Below are 22,435 nucleotides of genomic sequence, written 5' to 3'. Positions count from 1 at the left end.
GCAACTACCACAGAAGTTGGAGCAAACATGCAAAATCTCCTCCTTGTGGAGCCACACCAGCTGTACGTTGAGCGAGTGGAAGCTCTTGCGGTTGACAAAGATAGCTCGGTTTTGATGGGGTGCCCCAAAGTGTGGTGTATGTGCCTTTAAGAGCCCCAGGTGTGCTGTATTGCCGGTAATTGCCACTCGGGCTATATAAGCCTGCATATTGTGTATATCCGTTAGAACCCCCCAGACTTTGCTTCGTAAATACCTATGAACCAACTCCTGTCTTCAGTGTCTTTATCAACACACGGACACTACAGTGGCGACGAAGTGGAAATGGACTTACCTGCAATTCGGCAGCACCTCAACGACATCGATTCCTTGGGCGTCCAGAAGACTCAAGGAAGTGAGAGAAGCTGTGGTTTCACCAGCTGGCCAAGCTGGTGGCAGGTACTGCGCGAATCCTTCCTGGGCGTCAGGCTGGGGCTCCAGCGGCTGGCTCTACAGCTGAGACAGGCAGCGAAATCGGAGGCAAGCAATAACGGACTGGGAGGGAGCACTCGGGAGACGGCCGGCGCGGCAAGCAGGTCAGCGTTCAGACCTCCGGCGGGAACGAGTCTCCAACAGTAAATAAAAAAAAGAGAACGGAAACCGCAGTAAACAGCGTTGTTATCGGCAGCAGCGGCGGGAAAGCGTGGGAAGCACCATATCTTTGCTACAGAAAAGAAAAAAAGCGCGGGAAGCGCCATATCTTTTCTGAAATGCCTAAGTCTGGCAATATTGATAGCGAAATAGAGGATTGGACCACATACGTGGAAAGAGTAGAGGTATATTGCACTGCAAATGGAATAGAAGATGAAAAAAAGCTTCAGTACTTCTGAACTTAATGGGCGCAAAGACATACGGGCTGTTACGAAATTTAATCACTCCAGCCAAACCAAAGGACAAGCATTTTAAAGAAATTGTTGATACCCTGCAGGAGCACTTAAACCCAACATCGCTGCTGATAGCGGAACGATTCAAGTTCTTCAAGAGAAATCAACACAAGAATGAAAGTAACGCTGATTACCTAACCGAATTAAGAAAGCTATCAAAGTACTGCCAATTCGGGGCAGGACTATCGGATTATCTTCGAGACAAATTTGTTTGCGGTCTCTTAAGTGAAGGAACACAAAAAAGACTGCTTTCTGAAAAAGATTTAACATTGGACAAAGCTTTCAGTATGGCTGTATCATACGAAGCAGCAGCAAAAGGAGCTGCAGAGATACAACAAAAGACACAGGACTTCGGCACCCATGAAATGACACAGGGTTTCGAAAGATGTTATCGCTGCGGCAGATCCACCCATAACCAGAGGGACTGCTGGCTCAAGGACAAAGCATGCAGGCAATGCGGAAAGATTGGACACATTGCACGGGTATGCCGATCTGGACAAAATAAATCCACTGACAGAAAAAAAAAATCAATAAAGAAAAGTACAGGAAGGTACAAATGATGACAGACAGTAGCTCCGAAGACCAGAAGAGCGATAGCGACTTCGAAAACAAGAGACTAAGCTGTCTCAAATTACATAATGTGCTTGCCAAAGATGATTACCAAACCATTTGGGTTACCCTCACAATAGCAGGGTCCCCAGTTAAAATGGAGCTAGATACAGGATCAGCTCTAACTGTAATAAATCGACGGGATTACGAGAGGCTATTTTCGCATATACCTCTAAAAGACACATCCATTATCTTAAAAACATATACGGGGCAGAAAGTATACCCGAGAGGGAAAATAAGGGTGCCTGTTGTATACAATGGCAAAGAAATACAAAAGTTGTATTTATACATTCTACAAGATGGTGGTCCACCGTTGTTGGGACGTGAATGGATCAGGAAGATACGTTTAGACTGGCACTCCATTCAGGCACTGACGGTGACCAGTAAGGAAAAAAACAATGATGACATCATACCTGAACGATTAAAAGACATCTTGGCCAACGCCAAAGAAGTGTTTCAAGAGAAACTAGGAACATTGAAAGGCATCACCGCCTCAATAAAAGTGGAAGATGCAGCAATTCCCAAATTTTTTAAGGCAAGACCGGTGCCATACGCAATACGTCCAGCAGTCGAGGCAGAGCTGGAGAATTTGGAAAAAGCAGGCGTATTATCCAAAATAGATTGGAGCGAATGGGCAACACCCATCGTTCCAGTCATGAAAAAAGCATTGAATAAAGATAAATCTGAAGAACAGAGAAAAATTTGCATCTGTGGTGACTTCAAGGTGACTGTAAACCCGGTCCTTCACACAGTACAGTATCCTCTTCCGAGGATAGAAGATATTTTCGCCTCACTATCCGGAGGGAAACGTTTCACCAAAATTGACTTGGCACAGGCATATCTACAGATGGAGGTTGAGGAGACCTCTAAAAAGTATCTCACGATAAACACACACAAAGGCCTGTACCAGTACAATCGACTGGTTTTTGGAGTAGCATCAGCTCCAGCTATCTGGCAAAGAGCTATGGAGCAAGTCCTGCAAGGGATTCCGGGGACTCAATGCTACCTAGACGACATCCTTGTAACAGGAGAAAACGACAACAAGAACCTTGCCAATTTGGAGCAGGTGCTCACTAGGCTGAAAGAACGGGGCCTACGAGCGAATCGCCCCAAGTGCGAATTTTTCCAAAATCAGATATCATATTGTGGCCACATAATTAATAATTGTAGTGTATGTAACCGTTCCACCTTTAAGAGAACTATTGTATGTAACCGTTCCACCTTTAAGAGAACTATTTTAAGAGTCGCACTACTTTATCTTGGCTGCTGTATACTGTAATACCGGCGGTGACCACACCGGTATATAAGTGCTGTGTAATGATTTATTGGGCAGTTCAGCCCTGACCTTCGAATAGTAAAGTCCTGTTAAAGTTTACTCTTGTGGTCTGTGTATTAATTCTCAATATAACACACAGACTTAACAGTGGCGACGAGTACGATCTTACCCTGCGGCAGAGATTATCCAAGGCAGTTTAACGGGCGTCGAGAAGAGGCATCCGCCCTCATCATTCTGCTGAGAGAAGACTCGGGTCTGCAGAGCAACGGAAGAATTCTAACACGAAGCCTTCCATCAGCAACAGGCAGGATCATCCCTTCTATCACGGTGGTGGGTAAGCCGATCAGCGACGAACAGCGAGGCGGCCACGTTGGCTGTGAAATAGGGGAGGGAAGATCGGAGGATATAAGGGCGGAGAACTCGACCACGGCCGGGGAAAAGAGCCGGACAGAAGTCGGGGCCAGAGGCGCTGAGACTGGGGCAGCATAGGCACGGAAGCCGCGGTGAATGCAAACGCAGCCGGTGAGAGAGACCGCAGCGAATGCAAACGCAGCCGGTGTGAGAGACCGGGCTGCAAGCGGGCTGGGAGACGCAGCAGCGTCGAGAGCAAGCTCGACTGCGACCGGTGAAAAAGGCCGGGCAGCTACCGAGGCCGCGAGGCGCAGCGACCGGGACAGCAAGGCACGGGAGAAATTTTTTTTTAAAAAACGCGGAGAACTCAGCCGCAGCCGGGGGGGAAAGGACCGGACTGCAAGAGGGGCTGGGAGGCACGATTGAAAACCGCTGGGGAGGGCGAACGCAGCAATACGGCAATCGCCGTTACAGCCAGCGGGAGAGACAGAGCCCGAGCGAGCGAGCGAGGGAGAACGAGACCGAGCGAGGGAGAAAGGCAAGCGCGGGAAACCGCCATTTTCAGAGGCGGGGAAGAAGACAAGCGCGGGAAACCACCATTTTCGGAGGCGGGGAAGAAGACAAGCGCGGGAAACCGCCATTTTTGAAAAAAAAAGTTAAAGAAAAATTTCGTTGTTGTTTCTCAAAAAGATTGCGAAGATGCCTAAGCGTGGTAACATCAACGATTTCGATCCCGATGTGGAAGATTGGGCCACGTATGTAGAACGCATAGAGATATATTGTAAGGCAAATAAAATATCAAATGATGATAAAGCACTAACCTTACTAAACTCAATGGGTGCGAAGACATACGGGCTATTGAAGCATCTTCTATCACCAGCTAAACCGGCGGATCAGACTTTCGCTAATATTGTTGCTGTCCTGAAGGATCATTTGAACCCCACACCGCTGATGTTAGCGGAACGATTTAAATTTTATGCGAGAACGCAACTGAAAGAGGAAAGCAACGTGGAGTACTTGGTTGAACTGCGTAGGCTAGCGAAATACTGTCAGTTTGGGGAAAATCTGACAGAGGCACTGAGAGACAAGTTCGTGTGTGGGTTGTCAAAGGAAGGAACACAAAAGCGACTGCTCGAAGAGAATGATCTTACACTTGATAAGGCTGTCACTATTGCAGCATCGCACGAAGCCGCAGCGAGAGGCACTGCGGAAATGCAGCTGAAGGCAGCGGTACTCAGCGTGGATCAAATGGCTTCGGGTACAACGAAATGTTATCGTTGTGGGAAGACAACACACGATCAGAACCAATGCTGGTTTAAAAACCAGGAATGTAGAAAATGTGGCAAGCTTGGTCACATAGCTAAAGTATGCCGGTCAGGAAAGAAGACCAGCAACAAAAAGTCACCGCAGGAAAAGTGCAGCAAGGTACACAAGGTGGCTGAGAAGAGTTCGGATGAACAGAATTCGGATTCAGACTCCAACAGCAAGGAACTGGGTAGTCTGAGAATTCACAATGTGAGTAAGGAAGCTGACCGACAAACTATCTGGGTCACACTGCAGATAGCAGGAGCCCACGTGAAGATGGACTTGGACACCGGATCGGCGTTGACGGTCATGAATAAACAAGATTACAAAATGTTATTCACACATATTCCCCTACGGGATATGAAGATAGTATTGCAGACATACACGGGGCAAAGAGTATACCCCATTGGAAAGATAAAAGTCAAGGTGAGACACAAGGGCAAAGAACACCAAGGAATGGACTTATATGTACTACCTGAGGGAGGTCCACCACTTCTGGGACGGGAGTGGATCAGGAAAATAAATATGGACTGGCACTCCCTAAAAGCAATAACGGTAGATTCCGGAAAGAAAAATGTCAAACCTGCACGATTGTCCAGAATATTGGATGAGGGCATATGCAACAGTGACAGTGACAAAGCAGAGTGAGAACTCGGTGAAGACAATCAGCTCAGACTCTGGAACTGATGATGGTAAGACCAGCCCATGTGCAAAAGACAAGTCTAAAATGGACTTGCAGACTAATGAGGGAAAAACGAAGGAGTGCATAAATGCTTCAGAAGAGAACAAAGTATCAGAACAGATATCCACTGAACAACAACATAGTTTGACAGAGAATTCTGCATCTGTCCAGTCTACAGACATGCACATTTCTGAGGAACACCGGGCTCGAACTCAACTCAATTTCAAACTACAACAGCAATTAGAACAAATGATTCGCCGTTTTGAGCAAGAGGTGAATGCAAAGAAAAAGTTCTTTGACACAGAGTGGGAGAATCTGGAAAGACAGCTGAAGCAGCTGATTGAGAAAATGGAGCAGGAACACACAAACCGTCTGCGCGAGGAGGCCAAACGAATCAAAGCTGAGCAAGAAAGGGAATATGTCGAATTCATCGATCAGTTGAAAGCTAAGAAGAAAGAGCACCCTTTTGTGAGCAGTGTCAGCAGTAATAAGCCACTCAGGGAATTGGTGGCAGAGGCAAAAACTGAAGATGCTGCAGAGATCAAGTTTGTTGCTGAAAGCGCTACTTCCAGAGCTTTGCTTCGAATTAAAGAATTGCCAGTTAAAATTGTGAAACCCTTGAGAGAGAAGATTGACATGGAGAAACATCGTGTCATTTTCGAATGCAAGGTTTCCAGGTCAAATGCTGCTGTCAAGTGGTATTACAAAGACAAAGAGATTCATCCCAGTAATAAATATGAGATTGTGAGTGAAGATGTGTACAGGAAGCTCGTTATTAATAATGTCGCTTTTGAAGATGAAGGCAACTACATGTGCGACGCCATAGATGACCAAAGCACAGCAAAGTTATATGTAGAAGAGCAATCAATTGCCATCATTAAACCCATATGTGATGTGGAAGTGTCAGAGCCAAGTGACGCCATTCTTGAGTGTGAGCTTTCAGTTGCTGACGTAAAGTCTCCAAAATGGATACTAAATGGTGAAATTCTTCATGCTTCTGAAGATGTGGACATTGAGCATCGTGGCACTATTCATCGTCTCACTCTGAAAAAAACAACTTGTAAGATGACCGGCTTGCTGCAGTTTATTGCAGGGAAATCAAAATCTGAGGCAAGGCTGACTATTAAAGAGCCTCCGTCAAAGATAGTCAAAGAACTACAGAACATTGCAGTGGAAGAGAAGCATTCTGCTACTTTGAGCTGTGAGTTTACACTTACTCCCAAGATGGTCAGATGGTACAAAGACCAGAGCTTAATCGAATCTTCTGACCGTTACAAATTTAAACAAAATAAGAATGTGATAGAACTTACCATTACAAATCTCACATCCAAAGACTCTGGTGAATATAGCTGCAAATCAAGTAATGCACAGACCACAGCCACACTCACAGTTGAAGCTCCAAAAATAGAAATAATAAACCATTTGGAGGATGTAGATACTGAGGAGGACAGCAATCTAGTATATTCATGTGAGTTGTCCCATGATGATGAAGATGATGACTCATCTGAACCATTATCACCCCGACCAGGTCACGCACGTGGTCCCTCTGAACTGAGCCAAATCAGTCTGGAAGTAGGAAAACTTCCCAAGGTACTCGAGCCTTTAGAAGTCAGCAAGGCTGGTTCTGAAGTTACGAAAGTTCAAGCTGTTAAGTCCAGTGAAGGACTATTAGATGAGTCACCCCAGCAACGTGAACCTACTACACCACCGAGGCGTTATCCGGACCGAGTCAGGAAGCGCAGGAGGCGCCTCTGCAGAGACTGAATCTGTGAACTGTTTTACATGAAGTTGTGTATCTATGTTATGATGTTATGTTTAATGGGGAATATATATATTGTAAGCTAAAAAGGGAGGATTGTAGTGTATGTAACCGTTCCACCTTTAAGAGAACTATTTTAAGAGTCGCACTACTTTATCTTGGCTGCTGTATACTGTAATACCGGCGGTGACCACACCGGTATATAAGTGCTGTGTAATGATTTATTGGGCAGTTCCGCCCTGACCTTCGAATAGTAAAGTCCTGTTAAAGTTTACTCTTGTGGTCTGTGTATTAATTCTCAATATAACACACAGACTTAACAATAATGAAGGGTTGCATAAGTCACCTGAAAAAATTGAAGCGGTTATAAAAGCCCCGGCACCTGAAAATGTTTCACAATTAAGGTCGTTCCTGGGATTAATAAATTACTATCATAAATTTTTACCGAACTTATCAACTCTTCTACACCCTCTTAATGAACTTCTACAAACAGGAGTGATTTGGAAATGGAACGAAGACTGTAAACGTGCCTTCCATAAATGCAAAGACTTAATCACATCCGAAGAAGTTTTGGCTCATTACAACCCATCACTGCCAATCAGACTGGCGTGCGATGCATCCCCTTACTGCATAGGAGCAGTGTTATCCCATAAATTCCCTGATGGCTCAGAACGGCCGATAGCTTTTGCGTCACGCTCATTAAACTCAGCTGAGCGTAACTATGCCCAAATCGACAGGGAAGCACTCAGCCTGGTATGGGGAGTGAAGAAATTCAACCATTACCTACACGGACAAAAATTTACCTTGTTGACTGACCATCAACCCCTCATCTCCATATTCAACCCTAAAAAAGGTGTTCCCATTATGACAGCGCAAAGGCTACAGAGGTGGTCCCTTTTTCTAGGGGCACACCTATAAAACATAGAATACAAAGGGTCAAAACAGCATGGGAATGCTGACGGTTTATCGCGCCTACCGTTGCCAACGGTGGAAGAGGCACCTACAGTAGACCCAGTAGAGATGTTCCACTCTACCATAGTGGAATGTCTACCAGTGACAAATTCTGCCATTGAAAGGGAGAGGAGAAATGACCCGACTCTCTCACGGGTCTACGATTTAACAGTGAAGGGATGGCCAGCACATGGCAAACCACTGTTGCCAGCATTCTCGCAAAGAAGAGAACAGCTGTCAGTGTGCCGAGGAACCTTGATGTGTGGATCCAGAGTGGTGATTCCACCCAAACGCCAGGATAAAGTGCTAAAGGAGCTTCACGAGGGGCATCTGGGTGGAGTGAAAATGAAGAACCTAGCTAGGGCGCTTGTATGGTGGCCAGGTATCGATGGAGACATCGAAGAAATGACCAAGAGCTGCCTAGGATGCCAGAAGGTCCAAAACGCTCCACCACAAGCCCCTCTACATCCATGGGAGTGGCCCTCATCTCCCTGGCAAAGGGTGCACATTGACTTTGCTGGTCCATTTATGGACTCAATGTTCTTAATCACGGTTGATGCACACTCCAAGTGGCTGGAGGTAATAAAGATGTCCTCCACCACCACGGAAAAAACCATCACAGTATTAAGGACCATATTTGCCAGGAATGGGCTGCCGGAACAGCTATGTTCTGATAATGGACCGCAATTTGTGTCCGAAGAATTCAGAAAGTTCTTAAAAAACAATGGGGTTAAGCACTACACGTCCGCCCCATACCATCCCGCCACCAATGGATTGGCTGAAAGGTTTGTCCAGACCTTCAAGAAGGCCATAAAGGCCATGGGTAATGAAGACATAAAACTTCAGCACAAGGTGGATAACTTCTTATTCGCATACAGGAATGCAACACATATGGTTACCAACCAAACACCCGCCATGATGTTCTTCAATAGAAACCTAAGATGCCGGCTGGATTTGGTCAAGCCCAACATCAGAAGGGACGTGGAGAACCGGCAGTTTCAAGGCATGAATGAAAGGCCAACTAGAACCTTCCAGATAGGTCAACAAGTTTTGGCCCGGGACTACCGTACCGAGAAATGGCAGCCTGGAACTATCTGCACACGACTAGGACCACTGATGTATACCGTGGACATCGGAGAAAGCATAATAAGGCGCCATGCTGACCAGATCATAAAGTCATCCGAAAAGGGACAACCTACACCACAACTCTATACATCTAACGATGAAGTAGAGATACCCATATCTACCTCCGATCCGGTGATACTGGAACCCGATGAACCCGACACTGGCATTCAAGCCGAATCAGCCTTGCCAGAAGAACCTACTACACCACCAGAAACTACTACACCCCCGAGGCATTATCCGGACCGTGTCAGGAAGCCTCCTGAGAGACTAACTTATAATTAATTAACTACAGCAATGTATATTATTTTGCTTATAACATGTAATTAATAATTACTTAAAATATGATGTACTGGTTAGCTAAAAGGGGAGGAATTGTAGTGTATGTGCCTTTAAGAGCCCCAGGTGTGCTGTAATGCCGGTAATGGCCACTCGGGCTATATAAGCCTGTATATTGTGTATATCCGTTAGAACCCCCCCCAGACTTTGCTTAGTAAATACCTATGAACCAACTCCTGTCTTCAGTGTCTTTATCAACACACGGACACTACACAAAGTCCACATGTGCGCAGTCTATGACCTCCTGCACCATTGGCAAGCCTGCCATATTTGCAAAGCCAACTGAATGCGCGGTTACACTTGCTTGATCCCTTGAGAAGTGGATGTAATTGTGCACCTTTGCGAAAAGGGCATCGGTAACCTGCGTGATGCAACTGTGGGGGGCCGACTGGGAGATGCCACTGATATCTGCTGAAGATCCCTGGAAGGAGCCTCAGGCAAAAAAGTTGAGTGCGGTGGTGAATTTGACAGCCACTGGCAAGGGGTGTCCACCCGCTCCTCTGGGCTCCAGGTGTTGGTGCAGCAGTGCGCAGATATCTCAGACAACCTCTCGCGAAAGTCTCAGCCTCCTTTGGCACTGCTGCTCAGTCATGTTGAGGTAGTGCATCCTCTGTCTGTAAACCCTGAGACGGGGGTATCTCCTGCGGCGACGTGCTTCCATGCGCTGGCGCCTTCTGTCTTGTACAGCATCAGGTGGTTGGCGCTCCTGCTGCTGAGCTGCCTGGTTCTGCTGCTGCCGTGGCTGCTCCTCATCTGAATTTGAGGTCCATGGTGAAAGGAAATAAATGGTTCCCATGCTGCTGGCAGATACCTCCGTTGGGGAAGCGCTCAGTCTAAGCGGGGAGAGAGTCTTCCAAGGAGGTCCCACAGTTGAGAGATAGAAGCTGCAGCACCTCCGACTTCGGTAGGCCTGCTAAAAGTGCTGAAAGACCTGTGGAACAAAAGTTCTGCCACCTGCAATTGCTCCCTGATGAAAGCTCCGTTTTAATGGTGGAGCTGCAGCTGTGAGGAGGCCACCCACTTGTCAATCCGCCAGGATTAGCTGGCGTGGTTTAGGAGGGTCATGCAGCACGCACTAAATGTGGCAAAATAACAAAGGCCTGTCAAAATAGGATAATAGAGGCCCTTAACGACTATTTAAGGGTCTTAACTATATCTCCCGACTGATGGAGACGGGACTGAATCGCACCCATCAAACCCGCCTCCGGTAAAATTGCGCAGAGGCGGGTTCCGAACCCGCCTGCACTTTTTGTGATTTTGCCAACTGTCCTGCCTCTAAGCCCTCCTCGGGGTTGGGAAAATCGCCCCACTCTGAGCCAGAAGGTTGCAAGTTCAAATCCCACTCGAGAGTTGAGCATAATAATCTAGGCTGACTCTCCAGTGCAATACTGAGAGAGATGGCGTCTTTCGACTGAGACATTAAAGCGAGGCCCCATCTGCTCTCTCAGGTGGACATAAAAGATCCCATGACATTATTTCGAAGAAGAGCAGGGGATTTATCCCTGGTACGATAGCAAAATACTGCAGATGTTGGAAATCCGAAATAACAACAGAAAATGCTGGAAAAACTCAGCAGGTCAGGCAACATCCGTGGAGAGAAATTTGAGTTGACGTTTCGGGTCGAACCCTGGTGTCCTGGCCAATATTTATCCTTCAATCAACATCACAAACAGGTTATCTGGTCATTATCACATTGCTGTTTGTGGGAGCTGTGCGCAAATTGGCTGCTGCGTTTCCTACATGACAACAGTGACTACACTTCAAATGTACTTCCTTGGCTGTAAAGCGCTTTGGGATGTCATATATATAAATAAATGATCTAAACGAGGGAACTAGGGGGGAGAAATTCAGTTGGTTGCACCACCCGTTAGTGCCTTAAGAGGGCGCTAAGTGGGTCGCAAGCCAACTGGTGCCCGGGCGCGGCGCTGCCCACGCCTCCCACCAAATTCCATGGGACGTTAGTGGTGGCGCTAACAGTTAGCGCTGCGCCGCTGCCGATGACGTCATCGGTGTGCGCAGCGCCCTGCTGACGCCCCGGCCGTGATATTCGGCAGCGCCCCCTGATTTACCGCCGGATGCCATGTCCGATAGGGTCAAGGGGGTGTACCTGTGGCTGGGGAGGCGCAAATTAAAGGCAAGGTGCGGGGCGGCCATTTTTGTTGTTGGCCGCCTGCCAGCACCTGCCTGCGCTCCCGTCCCCGGCCTCCTGAACCCCCCCCCCCGCGGAGTGCGCTCCAAGAGCCCGGCACTTCTCTTCGGTGCCGGGCTCTTTTGCCTGCACTCCCGATCCTCGGGGGCGCAGCTGGGCCCCAGATCGCGCTGCACAAGGCCCCTCCCCTTTAAGGGGAGGAAGGCCTGCAATACCGCAGCCCGACGTGCCGCAGCGTGTGGCGCTGCGGCACGTTGCGCCAGGATATTCACTCGCAGTGCCCCAAGAGGGATGTGGGGCGCCTCCAGTAGCGCAGCGCTTCCCTTTGGGGCGCAACCACTCAATTTCCGGTGCGGGGGTGCGAATGTTTCCGGGGCGCTACTTTTAGCGCCCTGGTGAGGCTGGCACCCCAAACAGGGCTATACTCAATTTCTCCCCCAGATGTAATATCTCCAAGTTTGCAGACGACACAAAGCTAGGTGGGCGTGTGTGCCGTGAGGAGGATGCTGAGAAACTCCAGTATGATTTGGACAGGTTGGGTGATTGGGCAGAAGCATGGCAGATGCAGTATAATGTGGATAAATGCGAGGTTATCCACTTTGGTGGCAAAAACAGGAAGGCAGATTATTATCTGAATGGCAATAGATTGGGAGAAGGGGAAGTGCAATGCGACCTGGGTGTCCTTGTGCACCAGTCGCTGAAGGTAAGCATGCAAGAGCAGCAGGCGGTTAAGGCGACAAATGGGATGTTGGCCTTCGTAGCAAGAGGGTTCGAGTACAAGAACAAGGATGTCTTGCTGCAGTTGTACAGGGCCTTGGTGAGACCACACCTTGAGTATTGTGTGCAGTTTTGGTCACCTTATCTGAGGAAGGATGTTCTTGCCATGGAGGGAGTGCAGCAAAGATTCACCAGACTGATACCTGGGATGGCAGGAATGACGTATGAGGAGAGATTGGGTCGATTGGGCTTATACTCACTGGCGTTTAGAAGAATGAGAGGGGATCTCATTGAAACTTATAAAATTCTGACAGCACTGGACAGGCTGGACGCAGGAAGGATGTTCCCGATGGCCGGGGAGTGCAGAACCAGGGGTCACAGTCTAAGGATAAGGGGTAAGCCATTTAGGACAGAGATGAGGAGGAATTTCTTCACCCAGAGAGTGGTGAACCTGTGAAATTCTCTACCACAGAAGGCAGTGGAGGCCAATTCATTAAATATATTCAAGGAGTTGGATATATTTCTTAAGGCTAAAGGGATCAAGGGATATGGGGAGAAGGCAGGGACAGGGTACTGAGTTTGGACGATCAGCCATGATCTCATTGGGTGGCGGAGCAGGCTCGAGGGGCTGAATGGCCTACTCCTGCTCCTATCTTCTATGTTTCTATGTCCAGAGGTCGTGAAAGGCGCTATATTAATGCAAGTCTTTCTATGTATCAAATATTGTCAGAATCCAAAATGTAGTGATTAAAATAAATCTTAAACCAACAGGTTGAAACACAAATAGTACTCAAAGAAAGAATTTCCTTTGCTTTCAAAAGCTGCTTGAATACATTGCAAGTTGACAAAAGAAGTAGACTAACTAAAGATGGACCACATGGAAGCAATATAGTGTGCGAGAAGGGGAACATTTGTGGTGTAGTATGGAAATATCTTAAAAAGGTCAGATTGGTCATTTCCCTCACTAAATTACTTGACTTAGCCATGGTGTTTTAAGAACAAATATAGAAGAATCCTAGTTATTTACTTCACCTTCTACACGATCAAGTGACGATAAAAGAAATGTGTCCCCTACAAGTTATGAATTTCCACATAGGTAGGCCCATCTTGTTCTAGACTTGCATGGTTGAATGCTTTAATAAATTCAATTATAAATCCCTCTGGTTGCAACTAGCTCTAATGCCTTGACTCAAACACAAACACAGTGGGATATCCTTGTGATCCAGTACTCACTTTTTAAGATTTGGCGGGAACTTTACATAAATCTACCAAAGCCTCTAAAACCTTTAAATCCCTTCATATTTTCCAAGTAATTTAAAATTTAATCCTAACCTGAATACTGTAATTTTAACTTCATTTACTAGCATTATTATTGTACATCATGTGGTTTCTGAAGCCAAAAATGATTTCCAGCTGCACATTGGCCTACATTCTTGTTCTGATTTTATCTGTTTCTCAAATTCAATTTATGCAAATACATTCACCTCCATGATGATATTGCCCAGTCTTCTACAGACAATAACTTGCACCAAGTCCCACTCACCCATCACCCTTGTGCTTGATGACTTACATTAGCTCCCCATCCACGAATGCCCCAATATTAAAATTCTCATCCGCATGTTTAAATCCCTCTATGGCCTTGCCCCTCCCTATTGCTGTAACTTCCTCCAGCCCTACAACCCTCCTAGAATTCTGCGCTACTCCAATTCTGACCTCTTGTCCATCCCCCACTTGCTTCACCCCACCATTGGTGGCTATGCCTTCAGCCGTCTAGACCCTAAGCTCTGGAATTCCCTCCCTAAATATCTCCCCACCTCTATCTCCTCCTTTAAGACTTTCCCCAAAACCTACATCTCTGGCCAAGATTTTGGTCACCTGTACTAATGTCTTCTTCTTTGGTTCAGTATCAATTTAGGTCGGATTATGCTCCTGTGAAACACCTTGGGACATTTTACTACATTAAAGGTGCTATATAAATGTAAATTGTTGTTGTACTGAATACTATACAGTGGAAAGGTATCATCCTTCATAGGCTGTTGGGTTAAAATGCTATGTTGTAAAATATTGCCTGATGCAGGATTTTCAACTGCAAATATTGTGAAATTATTTCTTGTTTACAAAATATAATTAGCAACAAAAAATCCCAATGTCCCAACTACGAACAAGGCATATTATTATGTGGGAAATAATGATCTGTTTTTCATGAACAGAGGAAGGCACTAAGGCAGGTAAACGAATTCTAAAGTTATTATAGCCATGTTTACACCCACATGTCTAGTAGATTAAAAGGAGAGCCTACTAGAGAGGCTCAGCCCGAATACCTGAACTGAAGATAACATTTGCATTGATATTAGGCACTAGATTCTACGACCACTTTACGGTGAGACAGCGCCATCAATGGCTGATACGAGGGCCGATTTTAACACCCGTCAAGGCCATTCGGGCTGGGGGAGAGGTGGATGGACAAATGTCTGGCCCTCCGCAGTGTGATGCCAGGGAGATTTTAACTTCTGGGCCTTACATGCATAGGCCCCTTCAGTTTCCCACCCAAAATTGGTGCAAAGCAATAGTTGGCTGGCTGGCGGGTGAGGGTAGGATTTTGAGCGACTGGAGGCCGCCACCAGGTATCCAAAGGAATGGTTCCAACACTCAAGTAAGTGGTTGAGAGGGGAACAGCAGAGCATCAGTTGAGGGGCAGGGAAGGCACAAGGTATCTTTGTGGGGTTGCCCCTCCTGGCCCACAAGGAAACAAATAAAAAGCATAAAATGTAACTTTCTGGGCCTCATTTGCATCTGTCTCTTTGACGTCAGGTTGGCTCGGCGGGGAAGCCACAATGGCTTCCCTTTGCCGGCCTTTTGTTAAAATTGCAATTGGGCCCCAATCTGCCCATTTAAGTGAAGGAGCCCAATGCTTTCCAATGGGTATCCCTGTCACTTGGCCCAAAGAGCAGGTTAAGATTGCAACCCATGGAAAGGCAGAAGGATCAGTGGGGTAAGTTTTCCTCCATTAATGACACTCACAAATATATCCAGACATGAAATCAAGAGCTGAATGCCAGAGGAAAGGTGAGCAATAACTGCCCCAGTTACTAAGGTACTATTCAATAGCGTACATCACCAAGAAGCCTTAGCACAACTGAAGTCAATGGGCTTCAAGGTGAAAACTCTCCAGTAGCTGGATTCATACCTGACATACAGGAAGATGGTCATGGTTATCAGAGACCAATAATTACAGCCCCAAGACATCACTGCAAGCATTCCTCAGGGCAGCACCCTCTGCCTAACCACCTTCAGCTGCTGGTTCAATGACCTTCCCTTCAACATAAAGACAGAAATGGAGTTGTTGCTGACAATTCCACAGGTTTCAGTTCCAATCACAACTCCTTTGATAATGAAGCAACGTATGCCACCTATAACAGGAGCTGGACAACATCCATGCTTGGGTTGAAAAGTGGCAGGTAAATTTACACCACAAAAGTGACCATCACCAACAAGAAAAAAATTTAAACACTTCCCTCTACGTACCATTGCCGATTCCCACACCATCATCATCTTGGGAATCACTAGCTTAACTAGATCAGCCGTATCAACAACATGGCTACAAGAGCAGGGTGGAGACTAGGTACTCTGACAAGTAGCCCAACTCCTGGCCCTTCAAAACCTCACCAACATTTACAAGGTTCAAGTCAGGAGTTTGATGGAATACTCAGCACTCGCCCAGATTTGATGGAGCCACAACAATACGGTGGGCGGGGGGCATGGTTTGGGGACTTTTAACCAAAGTGCCACCATTAATCATGTAATTTCTGTCAGAAGATTTTGTTGCAGAGGCCGTGGTCATTTTTACTAGGTGACTTGCAACAGTATTGGCCGACATAGATGGTTGGACCTGTACTGGTGGATGTTCAGAGCAGTACCCAGGCAATGGACGAGGCTCCAGATTTTTCTACTTAAGCCAATAAAATTCACCTGGTAAGGGTGACTAATTCCAATGGGCTCGGCGAGAAGGATCAGGAGAGTCAAGCAGGTGCTCTGTATTAGCCGAGTCGCCAGATTCCTTGTACAGTTGCAATAGTGCAGCGCACTCTGTCTAGGCACAGTGTGTACAAAGGGCAAAAGCCATGAGAGATTGTGGATTTTGCAGCTTTATAGGTGCCACAAAAGTGTTATAAGCTTCTTCAATTGGGATGCTATGCTGTGGGATAATAATAATGATTCATTCAACGGTCTTTCCTGAAGTTCCATCGGTATTTCCTTGCACTTTTGCTGAATGGTAGTTGCAGGCCAATATGGATAAGTGATGGTCAGTGTTGACTATGTAGAAAGTCATTGAAAACAGTGCATGACACTGTTTGTGGGTGACTGTTGATTCGTGTGTCCTAGCAGATGTCAGGGGAATAGTCTTGATCTCATCTCGCTAATTTAGGGTCATGGATCAAGGTAAGATCATTTCTAGATGCCCAACTTTATAACTGATCACCATCTTCATTGAATTGTGAGTAACCCCAGTCTGTATGGTGGCTATTAAAGTCACCAACGTAGATAGTTGGGCGAGAAGGAGATGGGAGTGGGATGTTTCCCCAGGTTTCATTTGCTGGCTTATAAACGTTCGCAATCTTGAAACCACCAATCTGTATAACATCACAATGATTAGTTGTGTGCAGATATCATGAAATCAGATCCTTTTGTTCTCATGTATTCATGTACAGTTGCAAATATCAGACATGTACAAAGTGGACAAAAACAAAATACTGCAGCTGCTGGAAATCTGAAATAAAGACAGAAAATGCTGGAAATACCTGCAGGCAGCACCTGCGGAGAGAGAAACAAAGTTAATGTTTCAGGTCGATGACCTTTCATCTGAACATTCTGATGGAATTTCATTGACTTGAAACGTTAACTCTGTTTCTCTCTATCCGGATGCTGCCTGACCTGCTGAGTGTTCCCAGCTCTTTCTGTTTTTATGTACAAAGTGGAAGTTGGTGTTAAAATAAACAGATTTCAATGGGCCTCGATTTGGAGATGATCAAGAACAAAGGAAGAGCAGTACACAAAGATCTTAACTCTAAACAGTACTCTTCTACAACGTCAAATTAGATATAAAAGTGACGATACTGATTTGGAGATCCATACAAAAAACATTTTACAAGTTTTGCAGTTGAATGATGAGTAATGCTCCAGACTATTAAACAAACAGTAACACATTAAAAGGCAAGAACTACCTCAGGAATATAATATGTATCTTCATCCTTTCCCAATAGGAAAAACTAGTCCATTAACACATCCGCCAACATAAGACATCACATCATTAGCATTCAAAAGCACAGTAAATATTTGATCAAAAAGTTGTATCATGAAGGAATGGTAAGGCCTCTCACAATTTAACCTTGTAACAATGCAATGAAGTAATCACAATTACATGATTAACATCTCTTAAATCTGTCAAAAACTCATTTTGCATGTACTCCTTCCATTTGTGATAATATACACTGATGCACATTTCTTCATTCCTGTCACAAATAAGTCTTCCAATGCCAAATAATTGCAATGGTTCCACCCAGTAAATGAAAACAATGGCCTTTCCCAGTAACAACATTCCATCATATCTGTAAGACTGTGTTCTTTTTATAGAAACTTTAACAGAAATGTTAATGTAAGCAATGATGTACCTGGAATAAAGCCAGATGTATCACTATCCAATGCCAAAAATTTTGACAGACGATAATTAATTAAAACTTATGATTTTTTTTTTAAACTGAAAAATATTTTTTGTGGTCACTGTCAGGTGATTTTTAGCAGCAGTGTCATTAGATATATTGGTGTCAGAGTACAGATCAAGGTGAGGAACAACAGAGGAGAAGTGGCATGGGATTGTGCAGTGACTGATATAGTTGTGGATAGGTTTGATCAAAGAAAATACAGTTTTCATTCCACTTTCAAACTGGAATTCATACTATGTTTTGCAAAAATAGCAGTCCTTTCCATGTTTTAATTAGTTTCAAACACAATTTAGTACTATTTGTGCTAAATGAAAGCCAACAAAAATTCCAAGTTCCACCACAACCCCCCTCCTTTTGTCTCCTTCTCCCATCCCTGCATCCTAATCTCCGAGACCAGGACCAGGACCTAGATTTTCCTCCATGGAGGTTATTTTGCTGGAAACACATTGGGGCAGAACTTCTGCCTGCCAGTATGACTCCACTTTGACCATGTCCTATTTTGCTTTCTCAGGTTCATTATATTCAGGGCAGACTCTATTGGGAACTCAGCATGCTTTGGCTGGGGGTGGGTAGAGGAAAACCAGCTTTACAGCAGTTTAAAGGGACAGGCTACCAATGTAATAGCAGGGAGCAAGGTATCTGAAGAGTGCCTGCAAAAAGCAAGTTTGCAGATGTTGCAGCATAGCCCACAGCCTCCTTTATACAGATGTTATTGGTCCAAATCAGGGAAAGGAGGGGGCAGTTATTTGGGACTGAGGGAAGGGAGTCAACCAAAGGAATGGTTCAGGTAGAGTGGAAGGAGGCGGTCTTAACAATAATTTTCACCTCCAGCAATCCAATATAGCAATGCCACGCCAGAAGTTGTTCAACAACCACATCGGACTAGTCCAAGAAAGCAGAGACAGTTACACCTTGCAACAATGCAATTCACATTTGCAGCTAATGGGCCCACGCTGTGTTGATTACCATCTACAACTACCAAAAATATGCATGATACTGAAGCCCTTCACATCCACTTTCTTCCCCTGAAAATGTTATTCCTCTCTCAGCCCAACGTGAAAGGAAGTTGTAAAAGCCTCACAATACATAGTTATTTGTTTCGTACATTATCATCTCCAAAATTGTTAGGAGAAATTTCTTTATACAGAGGACATGGAATGCATTGCCACAGGGTGTGATTGAGGCAGAGTCCCCGTGAATTTTGATTCCCACCCGCAGGCAGCGACGTTATTCTCGCTGGCTTCAGGCGGGATTCAGTGTCAGGAAATGCTAATGAGGCCAGAGTGTTAAAATCGCCCAGGACTCTCACTCTGGGGCAGGACAGTTATCCAAGGCTTACCAGGGGAGTGGGGAGGTAGGAGGGAAGAGGAGGGAAAGGGAGGGGATGGAGTAAGGGAAGAGAGGTAGGAGGGATGGGAGAGGGAGGAAGGAGGGGATGGGGAGAGTGTGGTGGAGGAGAAAGGGAGAGGGAAGGGATCGGAGGAGGAGCGAGAGAGGGTGAAGGAGAGAGGAGAACGATGGCAGGACAAGAAGGGTAGGCTAGAGGAGTGGAGGGGGTGAGGACATGGGAGTGAGGGGGAGGGGTGGAAATTAGAGAAAATGTGAGCTGTCTCTTTAAGGCCACAGAAGTCTAATTTACTGTAAATAGATAGATTCTGATGCAATGTAGAAGTTAATTGCGATTGGTTAGGAAATGCTTGCAAATTGACAACTCCAGTTCTCAATATAAAATTACTGCCTTTCTTTCTTTTGTACTTTTGGCATTTTGAAGTGTGACATCTGTGGCTTATATAACCAAATAACCAGAATATCTGGACTGTACAATTTTTTTTTTTTAAAGCATTCCTTATATCATATTGAAACTTTTAATTTCAAACAGTCGCTCATAATAACCTTAGATTGATTTTGGTTGCACAAATAAATTTGCATACAAAACATGCAATCCCTAAGCCAGCTAAAGTAATCTGTTGATAGGGTAAAAGTATGTTTCTTAAAGAATCGGGATTAGTGTTATTTAATTACCTTTGTACTGGTAGCAGGGGCACGAATTCCTCAGTGTTTGTGGTTCAAAAAACTTTTGCCGTGACTGTTGCTTCTCCCATAAACCCTTGAACTGTCACCTATCTCAGCCTGTAGCTTCACAGTGGGCACGGTGAAAACAGAAGACACTGGTGATGAAGAAAAATACGCAGGTCAAAATAGCAAAACCACCGAAATACATGGGTATAAAAATGATTTACTTAGCCTAATTCAGAATTGGAATAAGCAACTAGTCAATCCAGTTTTTCCAATGATGTCATCACCACTCCTGGCTTCAATATGGTGAGGATCCCTCAGGTTCAGAATAATTTGATGTTTCAGTTAGAATCAATTTTCATGGGAAATACAATTTACGTCACCTTGTCACTCATCTGTAATGTCATAATGACTCTTGGCTCTTCCTGAACCAGGAATATTTACCCCAAAACAAAGACCAAAATCCTGCGAGATATTTATCTCAGCAATGATATTGAAAGCCACATTTCCGATCAACAGCAGCCTCGGTTTTTTATTGTAATAAACTATGGAAGCACCTGGCTTCTTGCAAGATTTACTTTCTAATCATTTTCTACATCATTTAAAATGTGGGCTTGAAACCCTTAATTTTTCTTCCGTAAATATTTTGGTCTATTTCACATTTAAAAAAATAACTCTCACATCAGCATCCTTCACTATGGAGCGATAGGATGGTTCATGCCTGTGAACCTTCACACTGTGAGCTGCTGATTTCAGTTAGGCTGCTTGGGGGAGGATTCAAGCAGAGGCAAAGAACTTCCCCAGTAGGAGGAGCAGAAAACAGTTACCATCCACCATTCTTATTTACCTCCAAGCATGCTGATAACAGAAGTCAGCTCGTATCAGCCTTCTTAGTTGGGGAGTGACAAGTGGTGTCAGTTAGAAAGTAGGGGTGGCAAAGAGAAGAGAAAGTTCGATTCCAGGTTAAAGCAAATTGCATCTCCTTTTTGAAGACACAAAGTGGTTACTGAAGATAACTATGACATGCTTATGTAAATTGTAACTATCATGTACTCCACGGCCAATTATGTTAGCATGACTCATACTAAGATAGTTAAAAAAAATTCTAGGACAGAAACATTGTAAAATAAGGTGGATGGTAAAAATCATTCTATGCGCAGTGAAGTAGATAGTATCATAATTAAATACAGAAATAATTTGGCATTTGGATAGTTAAATGTGGTCAAGTTTCATTTTTTTTGCTGTAATTATCTACAGGAAGCAGAATGTTACTTCACTACATCTAAACATTTCTCTAGGCATGTAGCACTGCTTTTATTTAAAAATATGTAGATTTTCATCTTTGGTCTGGTCTTCAAAAGGATTTGCATCAGTCACTGTTTAGAGCTCCACACGGACTCGTTCTGGAAATGAATATCACCTTACAGTTATGCTTGTGCAAATAACCTGCTGAGCGCTGATAAAAGGATTAATACAGCAAAATTCTTAATATGGAAAATAAGAAATTAAATTCTTATATTAAAATTACCACCCTTGAGGTATTTTCATTCCCAATTTTAATTCCCCTCTGGTGTTCTGCATAGATTGTGTCAGTTAATGATTAGAACAAGCATTTCTCTGCTGGCAGCCTGTTACAGTGTGATAATATGGGGACATTAAAAAAAAATTATATATTGACAGATCCGGATTTAGCCACATTATAATAACGAACTGGAAACTGTGTAATAAGTCCAAATTAGCAGAGATGTCCCACTACAGTATTCAAAATGCGTGGGGCCCCATGAGTTTATCGAAATCCTGGCCATTCCTAAATGTCCCCCCTGAGAGAAGAGGATTGAGATGTCACCACACAGCATGGATTTGGTCAATGTCTTTTACCCAGTGAGAAGTGAAAGCCTGATGCCTCTCACTATCATTGTTATGTACGAGTGAAACACTTCAGCTCGAATGCCAATTATCAATATAGCTGTTTATCTGGGCTATATAACACAATCACCATTGATGCCAAGTATTAAGCTAGCCAAAATAACAAAATAGAAAAGCTTGTTTCACCGCACTAATGAAACCTTAATTATGTTAATCATACTGGTTAGAATAATTTGAAATTTCTGTATAATATTAAAGCATTCTAAACAATCTAGAATGCATCTAACTATACATAGCATAAATAGATATATAAATATAATTTGTAACCAGCAGCTAGCACAATAGACATTGAGACAAAAGAGTAAAATTGTAAATGGTCATAATTGTATATAAAATAAAATGAGGGATGAATAATGCATTCTAATACATTAATGTAAATGCTGATTCTATTTACTATTTTAAAAATTACAGATGATTTAGGCTGGTTCTGATTATTATTACTGACATTCAGAGTACTGGCATTCAGTGCACGAATGAGTCCCAAAAATCTGCAAGATAGCACATCTTGGTGTAAATATTTAGCCCTGATTTGTGTCACTGACTGTGCCAAAGTTTGTGGGGTCAGAGGGAGGTCATACAATGCATCGCTTTAG

At 44.5% G+C, this 22,435-nt stretch overlaps 1 protein-coding gene across 7 annotated transcripts in view; it reads right to left on the bottom strand.

Moving 5' to 3' along the window:
* cdk14 (cyclin dependent kinase 14) overlaps positions 1-22,435 on the bottom strand; it is an 845,377-nt gene that overhangs the window by 172,540 nt on the left and 650,402 nt on the right. For all 7 annotated transcript variants that reach the window (XM_085987941.1, XM_085987948.1, XM_085987945.1 and 4 more), the window contains one exon: positions 19,923-20,068. In XM_085987941.1, coding sequence (XP_085844067.1) covers positions 19,953-20,068 — 116 coding nt within the window. In that variant the 3' untranslated portion in view covers positions 19,923-19,952. The remainder of the gene's footprint in view (positions 1-19,922; positions 20,069-22,435) is intronic.

Source organism: Somniosus microcephalus, chromosome 5 (genome assembly GCF_052327205.1).
Source record: "Somniosus microcephalus isolate GS21.2 chromosome 5, FLI_Smic_1.0, whole genome shotgun sequence".
Taxonomy (NCBI): domain Eukaryota; kingdom Metazoa; phylum Chordata; class Chondrichthyes; order Squaliformes; family Somniosidae; genus Somniosus; species Somniosus microcephalus.
This window is presented reverse-complemented; position numbering and strand designations above follow the sequence as displayed.